The sequence below is a fragment of the Thamnophis sirtalis genome, unplaced genomic scaffold (assembly GCF_051295495.1).
Source record: "Thamnophis sirtalis isolate CommonGarterSnake01/CBP01778 unplaced genomic scaffold, rThaSir2_p1.2 scaffold_11, whole genome shotgun sequence".
NCBI lineage: Eukaryota > Metazoa > Chordata > Lepidosauria > Squamata > Natricidae > Thamnophis > Thamnophis sirtalis.
This window is the reverse complement of record NW_028261391.1, coordinates 42,425,411-42,444,072: the sequence shown is the minus strand read 5'-3', so window position 1 is coordinate 42,444,072 and position 18,662 is coordinate 42,425,411. Positions and strand designations below refer to the sequence as shown.

The following is an 18,662-nucleotide window of genomic DNA, read 5'->3' as shown; positions in this document are numbered from 1 at the left end:
GCATCTTGCTTTTACCAAAAGATAAGTACCACTTCTCGAGAGTTATAATACTGTTTCTGCCAAGCCTTAGTGTGTTCAATCAACCACTTAAAGAAAGTTCATGTGGATCTTAATTCACTAAACTATGCAGTTTATTTTTTATCAATTTTAGTTAGTCTGCATGCAGATTCCTTAGCAATGTTATTTAGACAAATTGTCCACTTGTGGTAATCAGTCGTCCCTTCTTAAACCACTGCAACAGCTGTCTTAACTGTTGTGCATTACTGCGTATTTCAGATTATTGTTGCTTTATAATAAATCATTCAGGAATATTTCCTAGCCTTAGAGGAAAGATCTGATTTACAGCACCATCTGGCAAATTTATCCACACCACTCCCTCTTTGTTTTATTACAGAATGGAATATTTTAATTTGACAGAAAGTGATACTATGACAACTAGGATTTCTGCAGGAATCTAATAAGTAAATAATAAGTGTTCTGTAATATCTACATCTGGCTTATACTTATACTTGCCCTAGAGGAGGAGTCATTCATTAATACTTGGTTTAAAAGATAGGAAAATAAAACTTTGAGATAGTTACCTAGGATCTTTTAAAAAGGCATGCAAAACAAGAGATGGCCCAAGTCTGTCTACAGTACGTATAAACTGTCCTTATTACTGATTTCTTTCTCTGATTTTTTTTCCTTTCATACTTTGAATTTTGGGCAACTTGCATGGCACCTTCATAGATTTTTCTCCACCTTGTTCTCTCAATACCCTGAAAGGTAAGATTAAAAGAAAGTGGCCTGACTCTCATATTAAATCATGCTAAGCCATGGTTTGTTTATTCATAGCTAACTGAATATATTACAACTGTTGTAGATCTCACAATATGCCACTGTTATGCCAAGTCCCAGAAGTTAGTTTATAAACAGTACATTATCCTGATGAACATAAAAAAACAAAAGCAAACAAACTACATTATGGTTGAATGAGATGTATGAATCTAATCGGTGTTTCACCCAAGGTCACCTATCATGGTCTTAACTGAGTAGAGTCTTATCCTTTCTGAAAATTCTTCTGTGGGATACTGTATTTTAGGCAGTAGCTTCTATTAGATTCAGCCTGTGGTCAGGGTAATAAGAGCTATGTGTCTTTGGAAGGCTTCAGATCGAAGAAGGCTATTATACTTACTACCTCATGTGCCTCTTTCATAAGCCACTCTTTTCTCATTACTGCATAGTTCAAGGGGAAGATCCAATCTATAGCATTGCCTAATTCAGTATTTACTTGTGTTGGAACCAAATTATTAAATGTGGAAGCAGTATAATCTGATAGGAGTTTAGAACTCCATAGAGAGTTCTATAGATGGCTATATCCACAGAGTAGATATAGCCATCTATAGCATAATATTTACATGGTACATTATATACTAATTATTGTGGCACAAGATTTCTTGTGTTTCTGGTTCTGATTTATTCATTAATCTAAAATATAAAGAAATGATTTGGATGTAACAGAAAATTGAATTGTTTAAAACTGGAAGACTTTTAACAGTTGTGAGGAACTGGGAAGCCTCAGTTTATTTCTATAGTGAAATTTTTATCATTTAAATGGACCAGGTATTATTGAAGCAAGCTTGTCTCCTGGTAACATATATACAAACCAGTAGGATTCAACTTCTTTGATCCCATCCATCCATTTTCTGCTCCTACTACTTCTCTTAATCTAGTGAGCATAATCATTGTTTTTTCCTGGAACATCATTTGCTTGAATCAGATAAGCAAAGTATTGCTGATAATTTTGACATAGCTCTTACTCATTTCTACATTTTGGAATGATCTACATTGTCAAAGGTTTTCTTGTATCAATAAAACACACGTCAATTTCCTATTTGTTCTCTTTTGCTCTTTCCGTCATTTTAGCTATCTAATCTCACATCCTGCCTTTTCTGTTTATTTGGCATTTCTTTCTCCATATATGACTCTCCTTCTTCATAAGATTTTAAGCAAAACTTTGTTTGCATGAGAAATTAGAGCAGCATTAGTATACTAATGAACACTTAGTAGTTCATGCTCACTTGCAACTCTCTTCTGTGGAATAGATAAATGTACCAATCTCAAAGTCACAGTTTTCCTTTGCATTTGTGAATACCTAGCACTTAGCACTAGCTGTTTTTTTCTTGCAACTTTAAGTGGTTGAGTATTTGACAGTTGGTCTATTGCTTGTCGTATCTCACTTTCTAATGGACTCAGTTCCCAAACTCTTCCAACAAATGTTCCTGTCATTCTATAATCCCCTTTTTACAGAGTTTCAGTATAGCCTTTCCAATTTCTTTTAACCTCATTTGCTTCTGTCAGATCTTGTCCGTGATTACGTTTGAGTAATCCTACCTTAGCTGTAAATTTTCCTGCACGTTCTCTAATCTTCTTTTAAACTGTCTCATTTTTTTTACTTATTATTTTTTCTCTTTTTTGACATTATTGATTGAGCTATCTTTCCTTGTCCTTTCATACTTAACACTGAAAGTCAGTATTCAGTCACATTCATCTATATTTTTGCCCGAGGCTTTCATCTTTCATCTTTCCTAGCTATCATGATGGGTTGTTATGAAAGCTACTTGGATCTTTCTTCTTTGAAATTTTGGAAATATTTTTCTATTTCAGTTTTCATGAATTCTCATATCTTTCAATTGCTCCTTTGTACTCTATTGCATAATCTAAGCACACTGAGTCTATTGTTTACATTGATCTTATATTCTATGTTCTCTAAATCATCATTAACTGACAGAACTATTCTTTATAATTATTCAAATTTATCATCTATATTTGGTACCACTAATGTGTCAACTGTTCTGTTGTCTGTAATACAATTTCTTATATCCCTGTTGTGGTCACTATTTGATTCCAGTTCTGTCCACATTGATTTTAATGTGGAAAGTCTACAGTGATCTTGCTTAAAACAAGTGTTGGAAATAAAGAATTCTGTTTGCAAACCTCTGTTAATCTAGTACCTTCTATACTGTCTTTATCAAGCTAAATCTTCCCATGATTCCAAATTCTATTTTTTCAACTTTTGCATTCTGATCAACCATTGTTAATATTACATCCTTCTTGAATTTACAACAAAACATCTCTTGCAGTTTGCTACTCAATTTGTCACAGTATCTATGTTTTTGAACTAGATGTTGGAGAATGTTGTTAAGAATATTATCAATAATCAAAGAAACCAAACAATCTGGATTTCTCACTAGAGGTGTAAATAATCATGCTCAAATTATCAGCTCCCTTGAGAAATGGATACTGCTGGGAAAGGGGGAAACAAAGAGAAGACAATGACCTTCAGCAAAATGCAAGATGCATGTAGCAAAGAGCACATAGATGGGGCATGTAAAAGACCAAGTTGGAGAAAGTCTGGCTTTGTATCCACATATGCCATCAAATCACTGTATACTAATTTCGCAACCAACAATCAAACAGTACATTTATTGGAAGATAATTTATTACATATTTTTCCTTTTAATATATTAGCTTTATTTGTTTTATTTTTACACAGAAATCTGGTCTATGACTATAAATAAAGTTGACTGATACTTTAATTATGGTCAGAAACCTTGAATGCCTATAGAACAAATAGATCTTATCTTTTTTGGATTAATTTGTGTCTTTGTGTATTAAACAAATTTACATAGTCATCCAACTCACATATGGGTGACTCTGGGTGGTTTATACATTAAAAATCGCAACATAAAACCATTAAACCATCTCCCTATAACAGCAGCAACTTAACTACATGGTCAAATTAACTACATGGTTGATTCCATCTCCATTCACATTTCCCAGGCCCATTAACAAAAACACATTTTTAGAGCTTTTTAAAAAAGCAACAGGATGGGGCCACCATACCTGAGGGAGGGGAATAATGTTCCATAGAGTGGAGATCACCACCAAGAAGGCACTTTTTTGTTGTCTATATGCGGATTATAGTGAAACAAAGTTATCTGGATTTTAAGTGTCATTGCTACTGTATTCCTTTATATGTTCTCATGTTCTGAATCATATACATTTGATTTAAAATCATCTCTTCTGGTCTACTTAAATTCACTGATACCTCCAAACATTCCCTTTGCTATTTTTTAAGTCCTTAATTCACACTTGTCACATGGAAAAAAATGTATCATTTTCCTCGGTTCATTTTTCTCACATTTTCCAAATGTATCTTTCAAATAAGGAAATCTTTCAATGCTGACATTGTCAGTGATCTGACATGCAGCTTTGGTCTGATTACATCATTATCTGTAGAATACCTTATCGAAAATTGAGCACTCTTTCTCAGTAACTATCATAATGCTTTCCAAACTTTGGGGTGGGTGGGTTGGAGTTGATATCTGTTACCTAAAGTCACGTTTTAGTCCCAAAAGAAATAATATTCTTCCTTCTCAGCTTTTGGTAGATTGGCTTATTTACACTTGGTCTTAGCCACAAGACCAAGAAAGCAACTTATTTTCACCAGTGTTATTTATTTATTCTTTGGATCACAGCCAAAATTTCCAATTCTTCATCATCAGAAATATTAATTAATATAAATATATATACAACCAAGAAGATTGGAAGCTACTTGTTTATAATTGTAGAAGAGCAGGCAGAGCTGGGGACAGGGTTAAGTGCATCATTAGCTCAGAGTCATTGCATTTTCACAAGCAGTTCAAGTCCAATCCCTCCTGAATTCCGTTGACCCTTATCTTGCTGCCATTTTAGTGTTGAACTTTAGTTAACCAGATTCTGTATAGAGTTGTTCTCTTTTATGGTTTTTATTTTGCTAAAACAAATTTTAATAAAACTATTCTAAAATAAAAAATACTGTCCTTATTGTCCACTTTAATATTTTGAGCTGGTGCTATAGGTGCAACTAGACCAATGTTATCTGCTGAATCAGAATGTGGCCGATGACAGTTTCAGCCAGTATTCGGTAGGATATGATCTGCGTTAGAAGAGTCCATTCATGAAACTTCTCGGCATTTCATATAATAAGAAATCATTTTTAATGTTGCCAAGTGTACCACCTATTATCTTTTTTTAAATGGACTTTCAGAAAAATGCAGCAACTAAAGCACTAGTCACTAAATATGCAGGAGTCAGTGACTTCTGGTAATGTTAAAAAGGCATAGGAGGCAGGCTGAATGCATTTTTTTGTCATGACCTAAAGAAACTGGATATGGTTCAAAATCTATGCCAACCTGTGCTTTGTGTAAATATCCAAGAAAAATATAAATATAGGGAAATGTATGTGTTATTTTTACTGACAGTAGTTAAAAGGCTTTGATTGTTAACTTTGTGCATAGCAAAATCAAGAAACCAAGATTTTAATGAGCACCTTCTCAGAGGAAGCACATTTATTTATTACCAATTGTTTATTTATGTATGTGGGTAAGTATGTAATATTGAAATAGGAAAGGTGGTTGATGAGAGAGTGGAGAAAAAAATGGAAAATGGATGTTTTAATTTCAAAAGATAAAAGAGACTTCTAGAAAATTTAACATTTATCAAGTGTATTTGTGTATGTGTGGAGAATTATTACCTCCTTTGTTTATTTAGAGTATTTATAACATAATGTGAGACCTGAATGAACTTAGAATTCTTCTCATTTACAAAACAGTGGCAAACAGTTCCAAATATAACTTTTTTTTCAAGATATATATTCTTGGCAGGGTATTCTATCAAAATAATCTTTACTGATCATCATTGCTCTATGGAATGTACCTAAAATATCTCCTTGATGAAGTAATACCTGTTAATATGTAATGTGTGTCAGGTCAGACTTTTTTTTTTGGCATAAAGTTATAAGGGTAATTAAGGGTATCAGCTGGCATTTTAGTTATTTTCTTCATGGCAATTTGTCTTCTCACCATCTTCCATCTATTGGGAATTGGTTATTTCTTGTTTCTTCCTAGCCATCATGTATGATTTAATATGACATATGGCTCTATGATCTTGGAATATATAAGCATACAAAAATATTAATTAAATTAACCCTTCCATTTTAAAGATAAGTTATTTGGGGAACAAAATCCCAGTTCTTTTCAGGTATAGTACTGGTCCGGTTGGATTAACTACAATAAGCTATCATTATAAGAGTTACAAAAGCACTTTTTATTTAAGTACGCATGCAGATTTTAAAAAAAATGAAAACAGAAAACTTGAAAATATCTTAACAATGCAGCTTTTGCTGGATTTGCAACAGCCATCAAAATATGGATGAGAAAAGAGTCTGCAAGAGAAAAGCTTTTACTAAATTTTGGATTCAGAACACTTGGCTGGAAGTGGATTTTGCCACAGCTTAGCAGAAGAATGGCATTTCAATCGCTAAGACTCATGGCAAGTCACTGGATCTTGCTCAGCACTGGAAATCTTTCCAAATGTAGAAACTTGGAACTAGACATTCAGTTGTTCACTTCATCCTCTGATAAAGAAGGCATCAATCAATACATGTTTTTTTAAGCAATGGCAGGAAAATATGTTATTGACAAGCCAGGAAACCAGACAAGGCATTTCCAGAAAGATTTGGAAATCATCCAAGGGATAGCATGAAGAGGCTGCTTGGCAGCCACATAACTGTAAGATCTCTCGCAATAAAGTCAAATGAGCATTAACCTGAGCTTTTAAATCCCAGATGGCTTAGGGGAGACTCTCTGGAATTTACTTAGACCAGAAGGCCTCTGGCGTTTGGAGTTTCAGAGAAACTGCATTGAATTTCATACATTTCACGACCTGTGACTTGTGTCACAACCAACTCACCTCAATGTAAATGCAGCAGGGTTTCTATGCTACAATTTGAGAAGCTAGAAACCTGCTTTCTGCCTAATAAGAATCATTACACTTTCTTGGTATCCATATTTCAATAAACCATGGTTTATCTCATCTTATCACATCTAATTGGCTAGCTTTACCTGTAATGCTATACTATAAATCATAGTTTACAAAATAGCAGCCTTTGTGTTGCAATATGCTCACATTCTTTCTGATTGAACTTTTTTGGCATTGTGATGAATCACTAAGCTGAGTTTAATGTGTATTAAAACACTGTTAGGCTTAATCAGGATTTGCTGTAATTGGCTCGGTTCAATAATATGTAGCTGTAAGCCATGATCTACAACCAATAATGTCTGAGTTCACATATTACACTAAGCCAAAAGCAAACAAATTGCATTATGTTCTAGTACAATATGTGAAACTGAAAGAAGCACCTGGTCCAATGTTTCCATTTCCGTTCTGCTCCTAATAACACATATTTGAGGCATGTGTGATTGTGAAACAGGACAGTGAGAAAGTTAGCAAGAAGTTATAAGTTCCAGGCAGTTTGCATGCAACCCAGCAGGCAAGTACGTAGCTGCTCCTAGGTGGGAAGGGCACAAAGCGGTGTGATAGGATGTGAGGGAGGCATGGGGAGAGTTGGAGAGGATATCTGAGGGTGCATGGGGAAGGCACGGAATGGATCCAAGGGTGCACGGGAGTGTGAGAGGATATGAGAGGTCTGGGAGGGTGTATGGAGTGCATGGAGGTGTGCAAGGTACAGGAGTATGTGAGCAGCCAATTCAGTGCAAGCACAGAAGAGACAAGGGTGTGTGTGTGAGAGAGAGAGAGCGAGTGGAACAGTCTTACCTCAGCAATTTGCAACCTTTCCTGCTGGCTTCCCCATTATTTTTCTGGGGAAGCCAGCAAGGAAGATCACAAATAATCATATGATCATAGAGCGCTGCAACAGGTTGGGTGAGCCAGTCACCAAGTTCCCATATCATGATTACATGATCCAGGGATATTGAGACAGTTGGAACTTTGGAGAACAGTTGCAACCATATTCACTCAGCCTTGTTGTAACTTCTAACAGTCACTGAACAAATGGTTGTAAATCAAGGTCTACCTGTATTAGTAGAATTTTATAATATATGCCTGATAGAAGTCAAAATAGTAAATGTGGGATATAAATTAAATAAATACATTTATAGATAACTAAATAAATTCTGTGTATATCACAATCTACAGAGCAATTGTTTACACTACAATATTTATTTGTGGAATTCATGGTGTCTGATTAACAATATAAGCAGCAGCACTAATCCTGGCCTAGACTTTTTGCAAAATTCTGAATATACCTCAGAGCAAGTTTCCCTGTGTTGATTTTTGTCCTGCAATAAGAAACATGGAAAGGAATTTCTTCTTGTAAGCAAGGAAATTATTGTGCATTGTGATTGATTATTTCTTCAAGTTTATCCTACTTTAGGCATAGTATCATTTAATAAAGAATGGTAACAGGAAATTAATCTAGCAAGAAAAAATATCAGACAGCCTACCAATTTAAATGGAGTCTCACACCTGATATATAAATATAGCAGTCTGCTAAAATATGTCCATTTTAAAAAGAATCTTTGTTTTAGTTCACATTTTTTTTCCTTCTGGTGGATTATCTTAAATTCACTGTCATTATTTCAGATAAATGAGGTTATTTGGAGAATATAATGCCTTACAAATTCACTGTTACAAAACATGCAGAGAATGTTGGGAGTACAGTCCCATCATCTTCACACAGCATACTCAATTGTGAAGATGGAAGTTGTAATTGAAAAGACTCCACTGGCCTCTGGCGAGAGTCTTCTCTTTAATGACTATGGTGAGATGTACTAAAGTGGATGCAAAGAAATCCTGTCCCAAGAGAAAAATATATGAAAGAATTAAAAGAAAGCATCAATTTAACCTGTCAATCAAACCCAACCTGTCAAATTAGATAAAGGAAGGCGGTCATCAAAATCAGGATTGAAAGATTTTTCCCTTTCTCTCAGGTAGGCAATTCCCATTTTTCCTTTCTGTTCCTTTTCTCTCGTAGGGAGGAGTAGAGAATTTCTTTCCTGATTGGCACAAAACCAGATAAGCAACTCCAATTCCAAATTTCCTGGAATTTGAATAAAAGAACAAATGCAGAAATCTAGAGAACAATAGAGCAATAAACTGTTTTGTTTTATTATGTATTTGATTTATTCTGGTCTTATGTGTGTGTGTGTATACATACATACATACATACACACACACACACACACACACACACACACAAACAAACAAACACATATACATATATACATACATCCCTAGCTGAGAGAAAATGTTTTGAATTATTTCATTAATACTTCTCTTCGTTTTTCTTCCTCTCTTTATCCCACTTTCATAATCTCCTACCTTCGATTTACATCTCAATATACTTTAATTTCATTAATGAATCAGCCCATTAATTCTAAAGGACTTTAATTTCAAACTCTATTCTTTCATTAAGCTACTTCAAAATGTGGGTTAGTCACATTATTCTTTATGAATAACCTCATAGAGAAAGGGCATTTTTCTGGAATGAAATTGATAGTGATATGGAAGTTAACAGTGGAAATTTAGCAGTTGGAGGCTTCAGTGCTGTGCGCATAGGAGCCAAGGGCCTTGTCAATCCCATTTTTGTGTGTGTTTGTGTAAGTATATCCATGCAAGTTATATCAAGTAGGAAACCTGCCTCCCCTTGCCTCAGCATTATACATGCAAATGCTTTTTTCTGAAAGTAAGTCAGAGCTGAAGAAGTTTGTTGTATGAAAAGTTAAATGTCTTCAAAGAGAAATGAGAAGGTCCAGTTGTCTTCTTAAGGGAGCATCTTTGGGACAGCCATGACCTGGATGACTGAGAATATCCACAGACACTTTCTTTTGAAAGAATGCAGGCATTACTGTGCTCAATCTGCTCACTAATTAGTAAAAGTAGACATGATATTAATTACCTTAAGACTATTGTATTTACAGGTAGCCCCTGGGTTGCTACAGCAGTTGGGACCAGGAATTCCAATTCTAAGCAACATGGTCATAAACATCATGTGAGCCCATCATTTAGCAATGGCAATTCCGGCAGTCCCACTTGCCATAACTAAATAAGACCTCAGCAGGTTTTTAAGCAAGGACCTCACATGCTCCAGCTGCTGACTTCCTGCTAGCTTCTCTGTTCACTTCACTTGTTGGAAGTTGGCAGGGAACATCATAAATTGCAATCAGGTGACCACAGCTCACTGAAACATAACTGCAAGCACCAAATCACAATTACATGGCCGCAAGGATGTTGGAACAGCCAGAACTCCAGGGCCCATTGTAAGTCCCATTCACTCAGTGTCATTGTAACTTTGAATGCTCGTGATCATAAGTCAAGCTTCACCTATATTTTGATGGTTTCTTGTTATGTGAATAGTAGACTTAATAACCCTGAGCACCTTCAGGATTATGGAAGATGGGGAGAGGAGTTTAAATTTTCTCTTCCATCCGTCCACATAAAAAAGTAGTAGTTGAAACTGCCACTTGCACTTCAAGGAATTCTCCTATTGATGGTTTCAATGGAGGTGTTTCCAATAAATAAAAATAGTGCCATAATTTCTTGCTGAAAATGGCTCTGAGTGGCTCTTACTATTCTAAAACATTTTTTTCTTCTGTACATTTTTAGCACAACTTGCTAAATATTTAATGTTAGATACACCCAAGTGTCTGTACAAATAACACTGGTAGGCAAACATTACATCATCTAAACCATAGATCCTTGCCAATCAGATCTGATTGAATCCCATGGTTAGAAATGAATTGATGATGGATTTAAGAAACAAGATTTAACACAATATAGAAAACAGAAACAAAGTAATTAAATTAAATTCTAATATATAGAATTTCAGTATTTGTATCAATGTCAATAACAATGGCAGAATATTTGGATTTTGCATTATTATTGTGCATCCCAGACTTGGCACACTTCAGGATATATTAGATCTAGTATATAGCATAGAATATTTTAATATTTTAAGTATTTTTTTTACATTGGCTTCTGAGAAGAGAGATTGAAAAACAAGTTTGAGGTTGAGAATTCCTCTGGTTTGAAAAAAATATCCACTTGTCAGAACTTTTAAGTGATCAGAATCAATGTTTGTCTCTCTTCCTCAATGAAACATTTCACATCATTTATAATCTTTATGTATTCCACTGATATTTTATCCCTCCCTGTTTGGTGTTTCATAGCATTGATAATTTAAATCATAGCAGTATCCTGCTTGGGAAAAATGAATCATTGTTATTTTTAATTTTATATATTTATTAGTCAAACTGCTCATATAGATTAATTAAATCAAATAAGTTTAGTTTTTAAAACTGGTTATCCTGGATGTAAACATAATTTGATCTCATATGACAAAGTGGACTATGAAATCTCCATAATGAAAAGTTTGTGATAATGCAATACAACTTGACAGTTTTATATATTATTAATTTTTGCTGAAGTTTAAATGTCATTATCATACACTAACAGAAGGAAATTATATACATTGTATGTATTCATAAAATAGTATGAAATTCAAGTTTAAGAATCACAAGTATAAAAACAGCAAGGGGAAAAAATGTGATCAGCAGATCTGTAGCATCCTGTTAACTATAATTCCTGATCATTGCAAAAAATAGGAGAGAAATAGAAGTGGGAGGAAACTATTTAGAAAAGTAGGGAGAAAACAACAAAATGTTACTTTTTATTTTTGGATTGGGCAAATTCTCTCTAATTTTTCCCTCCTACTCCATGCCATTTATCTGTAAAAATGCAAGGAAAGAATACAAGTTAATAAAACTTTTCAGAAATCCTAAAAGTTTGATATCCTTCTCAACAAAATATTTACTTTCCAAACCTGTGTAGATCTAGGCCCTGATGTGTTATCATTTCATAACATCATTGGTATTGGGTCAATATCTACACAAATAGTATGATAATATTTCTGTCCAATTACATAGTTCCCCTATTTTGTTTTGTTTTGCTTTGTTTCCTTCAAAGTAATTATGCACAGAGTAGTAATTGTGACTTATATAGGAGTTAGTCGTTTGTTTGATCTTCTTAGATGTTTATAAAGGTAGGCTTTTTAAACAAAATCCTGGTTGTTATTCTCCTTAAGTATAAATAAGAAATCAAGTTTATGTGTGGATCCATTGGAGCATGAATATGGAATACCCTTGGGTAAGCAGCTGTGAGAGCTTTCATTATGAGCTCCTGAACATAATCATTTAAAGTTACATCACCATTATTGCATGTCACAGAAAGGAAACCTATTAGAGCAGGCAGAGAGCAAAGAAAGTTGGAAAATTTCAGTCAATGATACAAGACAAACAATGCAGCGATATATAATGATGCCAGACATAAAACATTGGATTCAGGCCATTAGCTCAAAATGCAGCAGCCAGATGACTGGCACACCAATCCTGGCAATACAGGATAACACAGACTTTGGGTTCCCTGCAGTAATTACCAATAGGCTTCTGAGCTCATTTCAAATAGGATGCGATTAAAAATCTGTAAGGTGAAACATTTCACCCCCGTATCGGGTCCTGCCTTGCCAAATTGAGTTTACCCATCCAGTTCAAATATCTTGAGGGAATTTGCAATTCGAATTCCATGGAAAATCAGTTAGATGGAAGGTCTCCTCTGCAGGGATTCCCATTCTCTGGAACATCCTTTCCCCGGGGATATGTGTAATACTAAATAAATGTACCAAATATCACATTTTTCTTTGTTTATTGGTCTTTATGAGGTTTCTCTAGGATTTCAAGTTGTTTTTTTACCTTTTATGACTCCAAAGAATTTTCAATATTCTCCTTAAATGCCACATTTCAAAGGTTGTTCTCACCCTGGAAGGATACCATCCATGTTTGATGTCATAAAAGAGAAGTGACTAAACATAGCATTTGATCATTCTTAATTTAAATTCATTCCCCTTGAGGTCACAATATTATTTAGTTCTTTAAATGTTTTGATGCAATTTATGTTGATAATTCATCAGTTTTTTTTTCCATTTGCCTGATTAAGTAGATTAATTAGACAAAGTTTTGGCCTTTTTAAGGAACATGTTACACTGATATATGTTTTTTTATTTGGGGAGGGTCTTTCTTCCCCAACATTATTATTACCTTGGGGTTTGTTATACTTGCATTGAGTTATCCCATAACCGTTGGGATATTCATAGTCTTTACTAAAGAAATGGCTTCTTGTACTGTGCCATAAAAATCTTCTAGTTCTCAGTCTAAGTTATCTCCTAAGGTACATAAATCTGTATTTTTATTATACTGAATGATTTGGCTGCAATTCTGATCATGATTATTCTGTCATTTATTGGCTAGAAGCCCACTGTTGCTTATCCTGTGTTCCTTGTCATGACAAGTGATTTTTGATGAGAAGTACCACCACAATAGAGTATTGTATGTTTCTCCCTCTGTATCTTTCTGTTTCCTGTCTTTCTTTCTTATTGCCATGTACATTTAATTGTATAATAATATGAAATGTCAGTTGATTCTTAATGCCAAAAGAACTGTTGAATGATCACAGATCAGTTGAGTTATATTGAATTATACTGACACTCCTTGAAACTAGTACTACGGAGCCTAGTGGAAAAGAAATGTATATGATTCAGATAATGTAAACCTTAAAAATTAATAAGAAACAAGTAATATTATTAACTGCCACTGGATAAGTTACCCTGTGATAAGATGGGCTGCCAATAAATTTAATAAATAAATACATAAATAATAAAATAAAAATAAAAATAGTTATGTGTACAATCTGTAATTCTTACATGCATTTTTTCTCTCTTACAGGAAATTTTATTACATCACTCTGCTAAGGGATCCTGTGTCCCGTTATCTCAGTGAATGGAGGCATGTCCAACGAGGAGCTACCTGGAAAACATCCTTACATATGTGTGATGGCCGGACACCAACCCCTGAAGAACTGCCATCATGCTATGAAGGCACAGACTGGTCAGGCTGTACTCTTCAGGAGTTCATGGATTGCCCATATAACTTAGCTAACAATCGCCAAGTGAGGATGTTGGCTGACCTAAGCTTGGTAGGCTGCTACAATATGTCCTTCATACCAGAAAACAAACGAGCACAGATACTGCTGGAAAGTGCCAAGAAAAATCTCAGAGACATGGCCTTTTTTGGCTTGACAGAATTCCAGAGAAAAACACAGTATTTGTTTGAGAGAACTTTCAATCTAAAATTTATCAGGCCATTCATGCAGTATAATAGCACAAGAGCAGGTGGAGTGGAGGTGGACACCAAGACCATACGGAGAATTGAAGAACTTAATGACTTGGACATGCAGCTGTACGACTATGCAAAAGACCTCTTCCAACAGCGCTATCAGTACAAAAGGCAGCTGGAGAGGATGGAGCAGAGAATAAAGAATCGGGAAGAAAGGCTTCTTCACCGATCAAATGAAGCACTTCCCAGGGAAGAGACAGAAGAACAAGGACGGTTGCCTACCGAGGACTACATGAGCCATATTATAGAGAAGTGGTAGCATTGAAAGAATTTTATACAAAAAAAAAAAAAACCCAAGATATTAGTGTTTCCATTACAAAAGAACATGGAATTTAAAAAAAAAAAACTTATTTAAAACAATCTGTAAAACAGAAAGTAGAATGCTTCTTTAAACAAAGGGTCTTTTTACTGTTTCTTACCAGACCAATGGGGTTCTTAATAAAACAAAATAAAAATAATAAAAAAGTGAGCTCAGAGTTTAAAATGCACAAGTGTAAGTCCCCTAGATCTGAGGCCAAATATCACCACATATTTCATCTCCTAGCTGCAGATCTAGACATCATAGAGAAAGCTTTTGTACCACTCTTCTCCATCGGCAATGGCAAATGAGCTTCAAAGAATCAGTGTTTTCCTCCCTTGTCTATATGAGATGTTCAGTGGTGAACGTCACCATCATAATGGCAGTGAACCTGCCACACAGTGACGTGGTCCCAGATCCAGCCTGCTTGACTTCAGATTGAAATCATGGCTAAAACAAAGGCAGAATATATAACCAACAGCAGTCAAACTAAAAGGAAATTTAAAAAATAGAGAATAAGAAACATTCAGCAAACAAATTACAGCCTGGACTACGAATTGGGGACTGAAGTTTGGATTACATGGCACTGGTGTTTTGCATGCATACATTCACACTCATACACTCTACACTATCAAAACAACTGGTGAATCTGTGCATACATTTTCTCAGCCCTTGTTAAAGAGAGAATTAAATCCCTTGTAAAACTAACTGTAAATGATCTTATCACAAAGTGGTTAAAAAAAATCATTTCCTAGAGAAAGACTGACTGTGTATCACTCTAATAAATTTAAAGAATATGATGAACTGAGGCCAACATATTCCATGCAAATTCTAAATTCTCATTTGGTGGTTGTTCTGCTCATGATGGAAAATATTCTTCCCCTCTGTTTGGATGTTGATTTAATACGGCACAGTTATTATTCAAAGTGATTGTTCATTATTTGGCATTACATATTGTCCATTGCTGTATAGTGACTGCTATACAATAAACATTAGATCATTATAAGCCCTAGGTCAATTGAGGCTAACTTAAAATTTAATGAAGTAATTCGTCTCCACTGATTGTCAGGGAGATTTAGATGCAACTAATTTTCACTGGATAATATCTACTATTTATGGGAGTGCTGATGTTGAATTTAAGACTCTGCGTTGCATCAACACATGGCAGCATTTGGCTGATCGTGTCTGAGCTGAAAACCTAAGCAGTCTCAGGACTTAGGAGTGTGATAATATTAAAGTATACTAAGGCTTTAGACTAGATGAGAAAATTGGGGGGGGGGGAAATAATCCCATAAAGGTGGCACTTCCACAGTATTACCAAAAACAAATCTTGCATGGATGTGTCCATGAAGTTATTTGCTTACTTGAAGGAAACTTTACTTGTCTGGCTTGCTTTCTTATTTTTGAGCAAACGAGAACTTGTAAGGCTAGAAGCGCTCAGTTGTTCTCACTTCAAGCTCTGATTTTATAAGCCTTTATATAAACATTTTTTTAAAATCACAATGCCATACATTTTTTTCTTTTTGAAAGCATCCAGTTATCATTTACTGTCTCTCCAAAAACCTATGTCTTTTATTTTCAAAACACTTTTATAAGTTTTTAAATAGTTTTATAAAATGAGAGTCTGAAGGAAACCAAATTGTGTTTGTCATTATGACTTATTGTTTCTGTTCTCTTGGATACTGAGTTAACTTGTAGATAGTATTTGAATATGAAGGTTGACAGCTGATTCTCAAAGATCGGGCGCAATCTGCATCATAGAGAAAAGCTAGTACATGGTTTTCAGCACAAGAAAGTATCGAACTTTCTTTTGGTTCTGTATCTCAATATAGGTAGTGCTTGACATAGAGCTATTCATTTAGCAGCCATTCGAAGTTAGAAAACAGTGACTTAACAACTAGTCCTTGCATCTGCAACATTTGCAGTGTTCTCCATAGTCCCATGATCCAAATTCATGCACTTAGCTAGTGGCATATATTTACGAAAGTTAAAATACAAATGCAAAAAGTTGCAATGTTCCAAAATCATATGATCACCATTTGCAACCTTCCAAGCTGGCTTCCAACAAGCAAAGTCAATGTGGGAAATTAAATTCATTTAATAATGCAATATGATTCAGTTAATAATTCAATGGTTCACTTAACAACCATAACAAAAGGTAAAATTGGGTGTGATTTACTTAACAACCACCTTGCGAAGCAACAGAAATTCTGTTCCCAATTGTGGTCATGAATCAAGGACTTCCTGTATTCTTTCCCACAGTTCTCAATGTAAGCTTCATGTCCTAAGATTTGGTCTTCTTCCTAAGGAGGTTGCCTAATTAAGCAACCTATTATATATGCTCAGCTTGCTGCTTCTATGTTTCATCCACAGGACAGTGAGTGATATTTAGAGTGATAACAGAAGGAAAACGTGATTTAAACATAACCTTATCCATCTATTTCAGTATTTAACACAAATACCAAGGGACCTGTAATGATCTACATCCTGAAAGACATGCTAGTTCTTAAATACAAATATTTGGCAGCTCAAGTCAGTCGAAAGGTTTTCTGCTGTATTTGAAAATGCCCTTCATATTCACAGTTCATCAAAACTAAGCATTTGAATATAACTGGGATGGGGAGGGAGACTTTATATCTCTAAATCTTAAATTTAGGGATTAACAACAGTCTGCTAATTCTCTGGAAAACTCTGGACTTTTGCAACAAATAAAAAAACTTTTTAAAATTATCTGCTTGCAAAAACATCTGCCGCAAAAACATTGGACATGCAGAAAATGGAGCTTTACCCAGAGTGTTTGTACTGGGTTCATCACTGTGGTCTCACAAAAATGTGCTGCAGCAACTAATCAATATGCATAGTGTGAACAGCAGAGAGTCTGTTCTATTAGGCTTTGTATGACAAACAGCAAGTTTCTAGGGCTTCTTCATCATGTGGATAAAGATAAAGGGAAACTAGGTTTTTTGTGTGTTTAAATTTAATTTCCACAACAACCTGGATTAAAAAAAACCTTAATGGATCTGCTTGTGAAAATAAGCTTCCTCCAATATTTTTGTTTGATGTTTTTATAAGTAAAAGTTAAGAAAATAAAAATTACTGAATATTATTGTCAGCTTCAGCGCCAAAGTGAGTGAATGTGTGGTCATTTTATGCTTAGATCACAATATAGTTTCTTGCAGCAGAGAGAAATAACAATTTCATGGCCTGTCACAATAGTTCAGTTGTCTTCCCAACTTTTGCTAAGATACAGTATTATACTATTACAAAGACATTTAAGTCATTCAAAATAATTTGGACTAATCCATCTAAGTTGGACAAAAAGGACTGAAACTGCAAAGGCAAATAAGCTATGATTGGGTATGAGAAATAAAGGAAATCAGTCCATGATTTTAAAATTGTTATAAGGACTATTATAAGGATATAGAAAAAAAGTGGGACTCTAAAAACTCTAAAACGCTAAATGTGACTGTTTAGAAGAATTCATTAATATCATGGGAAGAAATTTTATATATTCTTTGATGTGTGACCAGATAGTTCAAGAGCAGATCAATGATACTGTAAAGAAAAAAAACATGCTTAGCTTAAAATCCTTTGTCTACAATATAACAGGGCACTTTTTGGGTAGTTCCTGTTGTGTCTTTTCAACCTCCATATCATCTTCTGAGATTTCCTTAACTCTGACAGGAGCAGTTTATAATGTCAGCAGTGCTGGTGCTGGGGAAGTCTAGAAAACATCTCCTCTAGCTATTTAAAATCAGCATGCTTACTTAGTCAGAACAATCCCTACAGAAGAAATGTTATAAACATTTCCAACAGCAGACATCCTTCCCACCGCACTCCCTAGTGTTCCAGGACATTGGTTCCAGACTTTTAGCAAAAGAGAATTTTGCAGTACCAGCCAGCGCATTATAGCTCAATCTTCACTGAAATTACTTAAGAAATTGTTTTCTGCAGAAGCCGCCTGAAATGAGAACTGAATGGGGATTTGTGAAATAGTTCTGAGGCCATAAGCCAGCTATGTATTTTTCATATAACACAATGTATTAGATTTCTTGTCAGTTTTTTATAACTGGAAGATCCTTTCCAGAAACAGATGTAATTAACAAAGCTTTCCAACTTGGAGTACACTGGGATTAGATTGAGGGCAGCTTTCCCTAGTGAAATTTCTTAACAGAGAAGGGTAATTACAAAAGAGGAATTAACCAGTTGAATGACTAGTGCTCCCTCTGTTGTTTTGGGACTCTATTGTGGTATCT

The 18,662-nt window shown here is 34.9% G+C and overlaps 1 protein-coding gene across 1 annotated transcript in view; it reads left to right on the top strand.

Moving 5' to 3' along the window:
- The window catches only part of HS6ST1 (heparan sulfate 6-O-sulfotransferase 1), a 182,552-nt gene extending 166,870 nt beyond the window's left edge, over positions 1-15,682 (top strand). The window contains exon 2 of the mRNA XM_014056204.2: positions 13,659-15,682. Coding sequence (XP_013911679.2) covers positions 13,659-14,367 — 709 coding nt within the window. The 3' untranslated portion in view covers positions 14,368-15,682. The remainder of the gene's footprint in view (positions 1-13,658) is intronic.
- Positions 15,683-18,662: the final 2,980 nt, after the last annotated feature.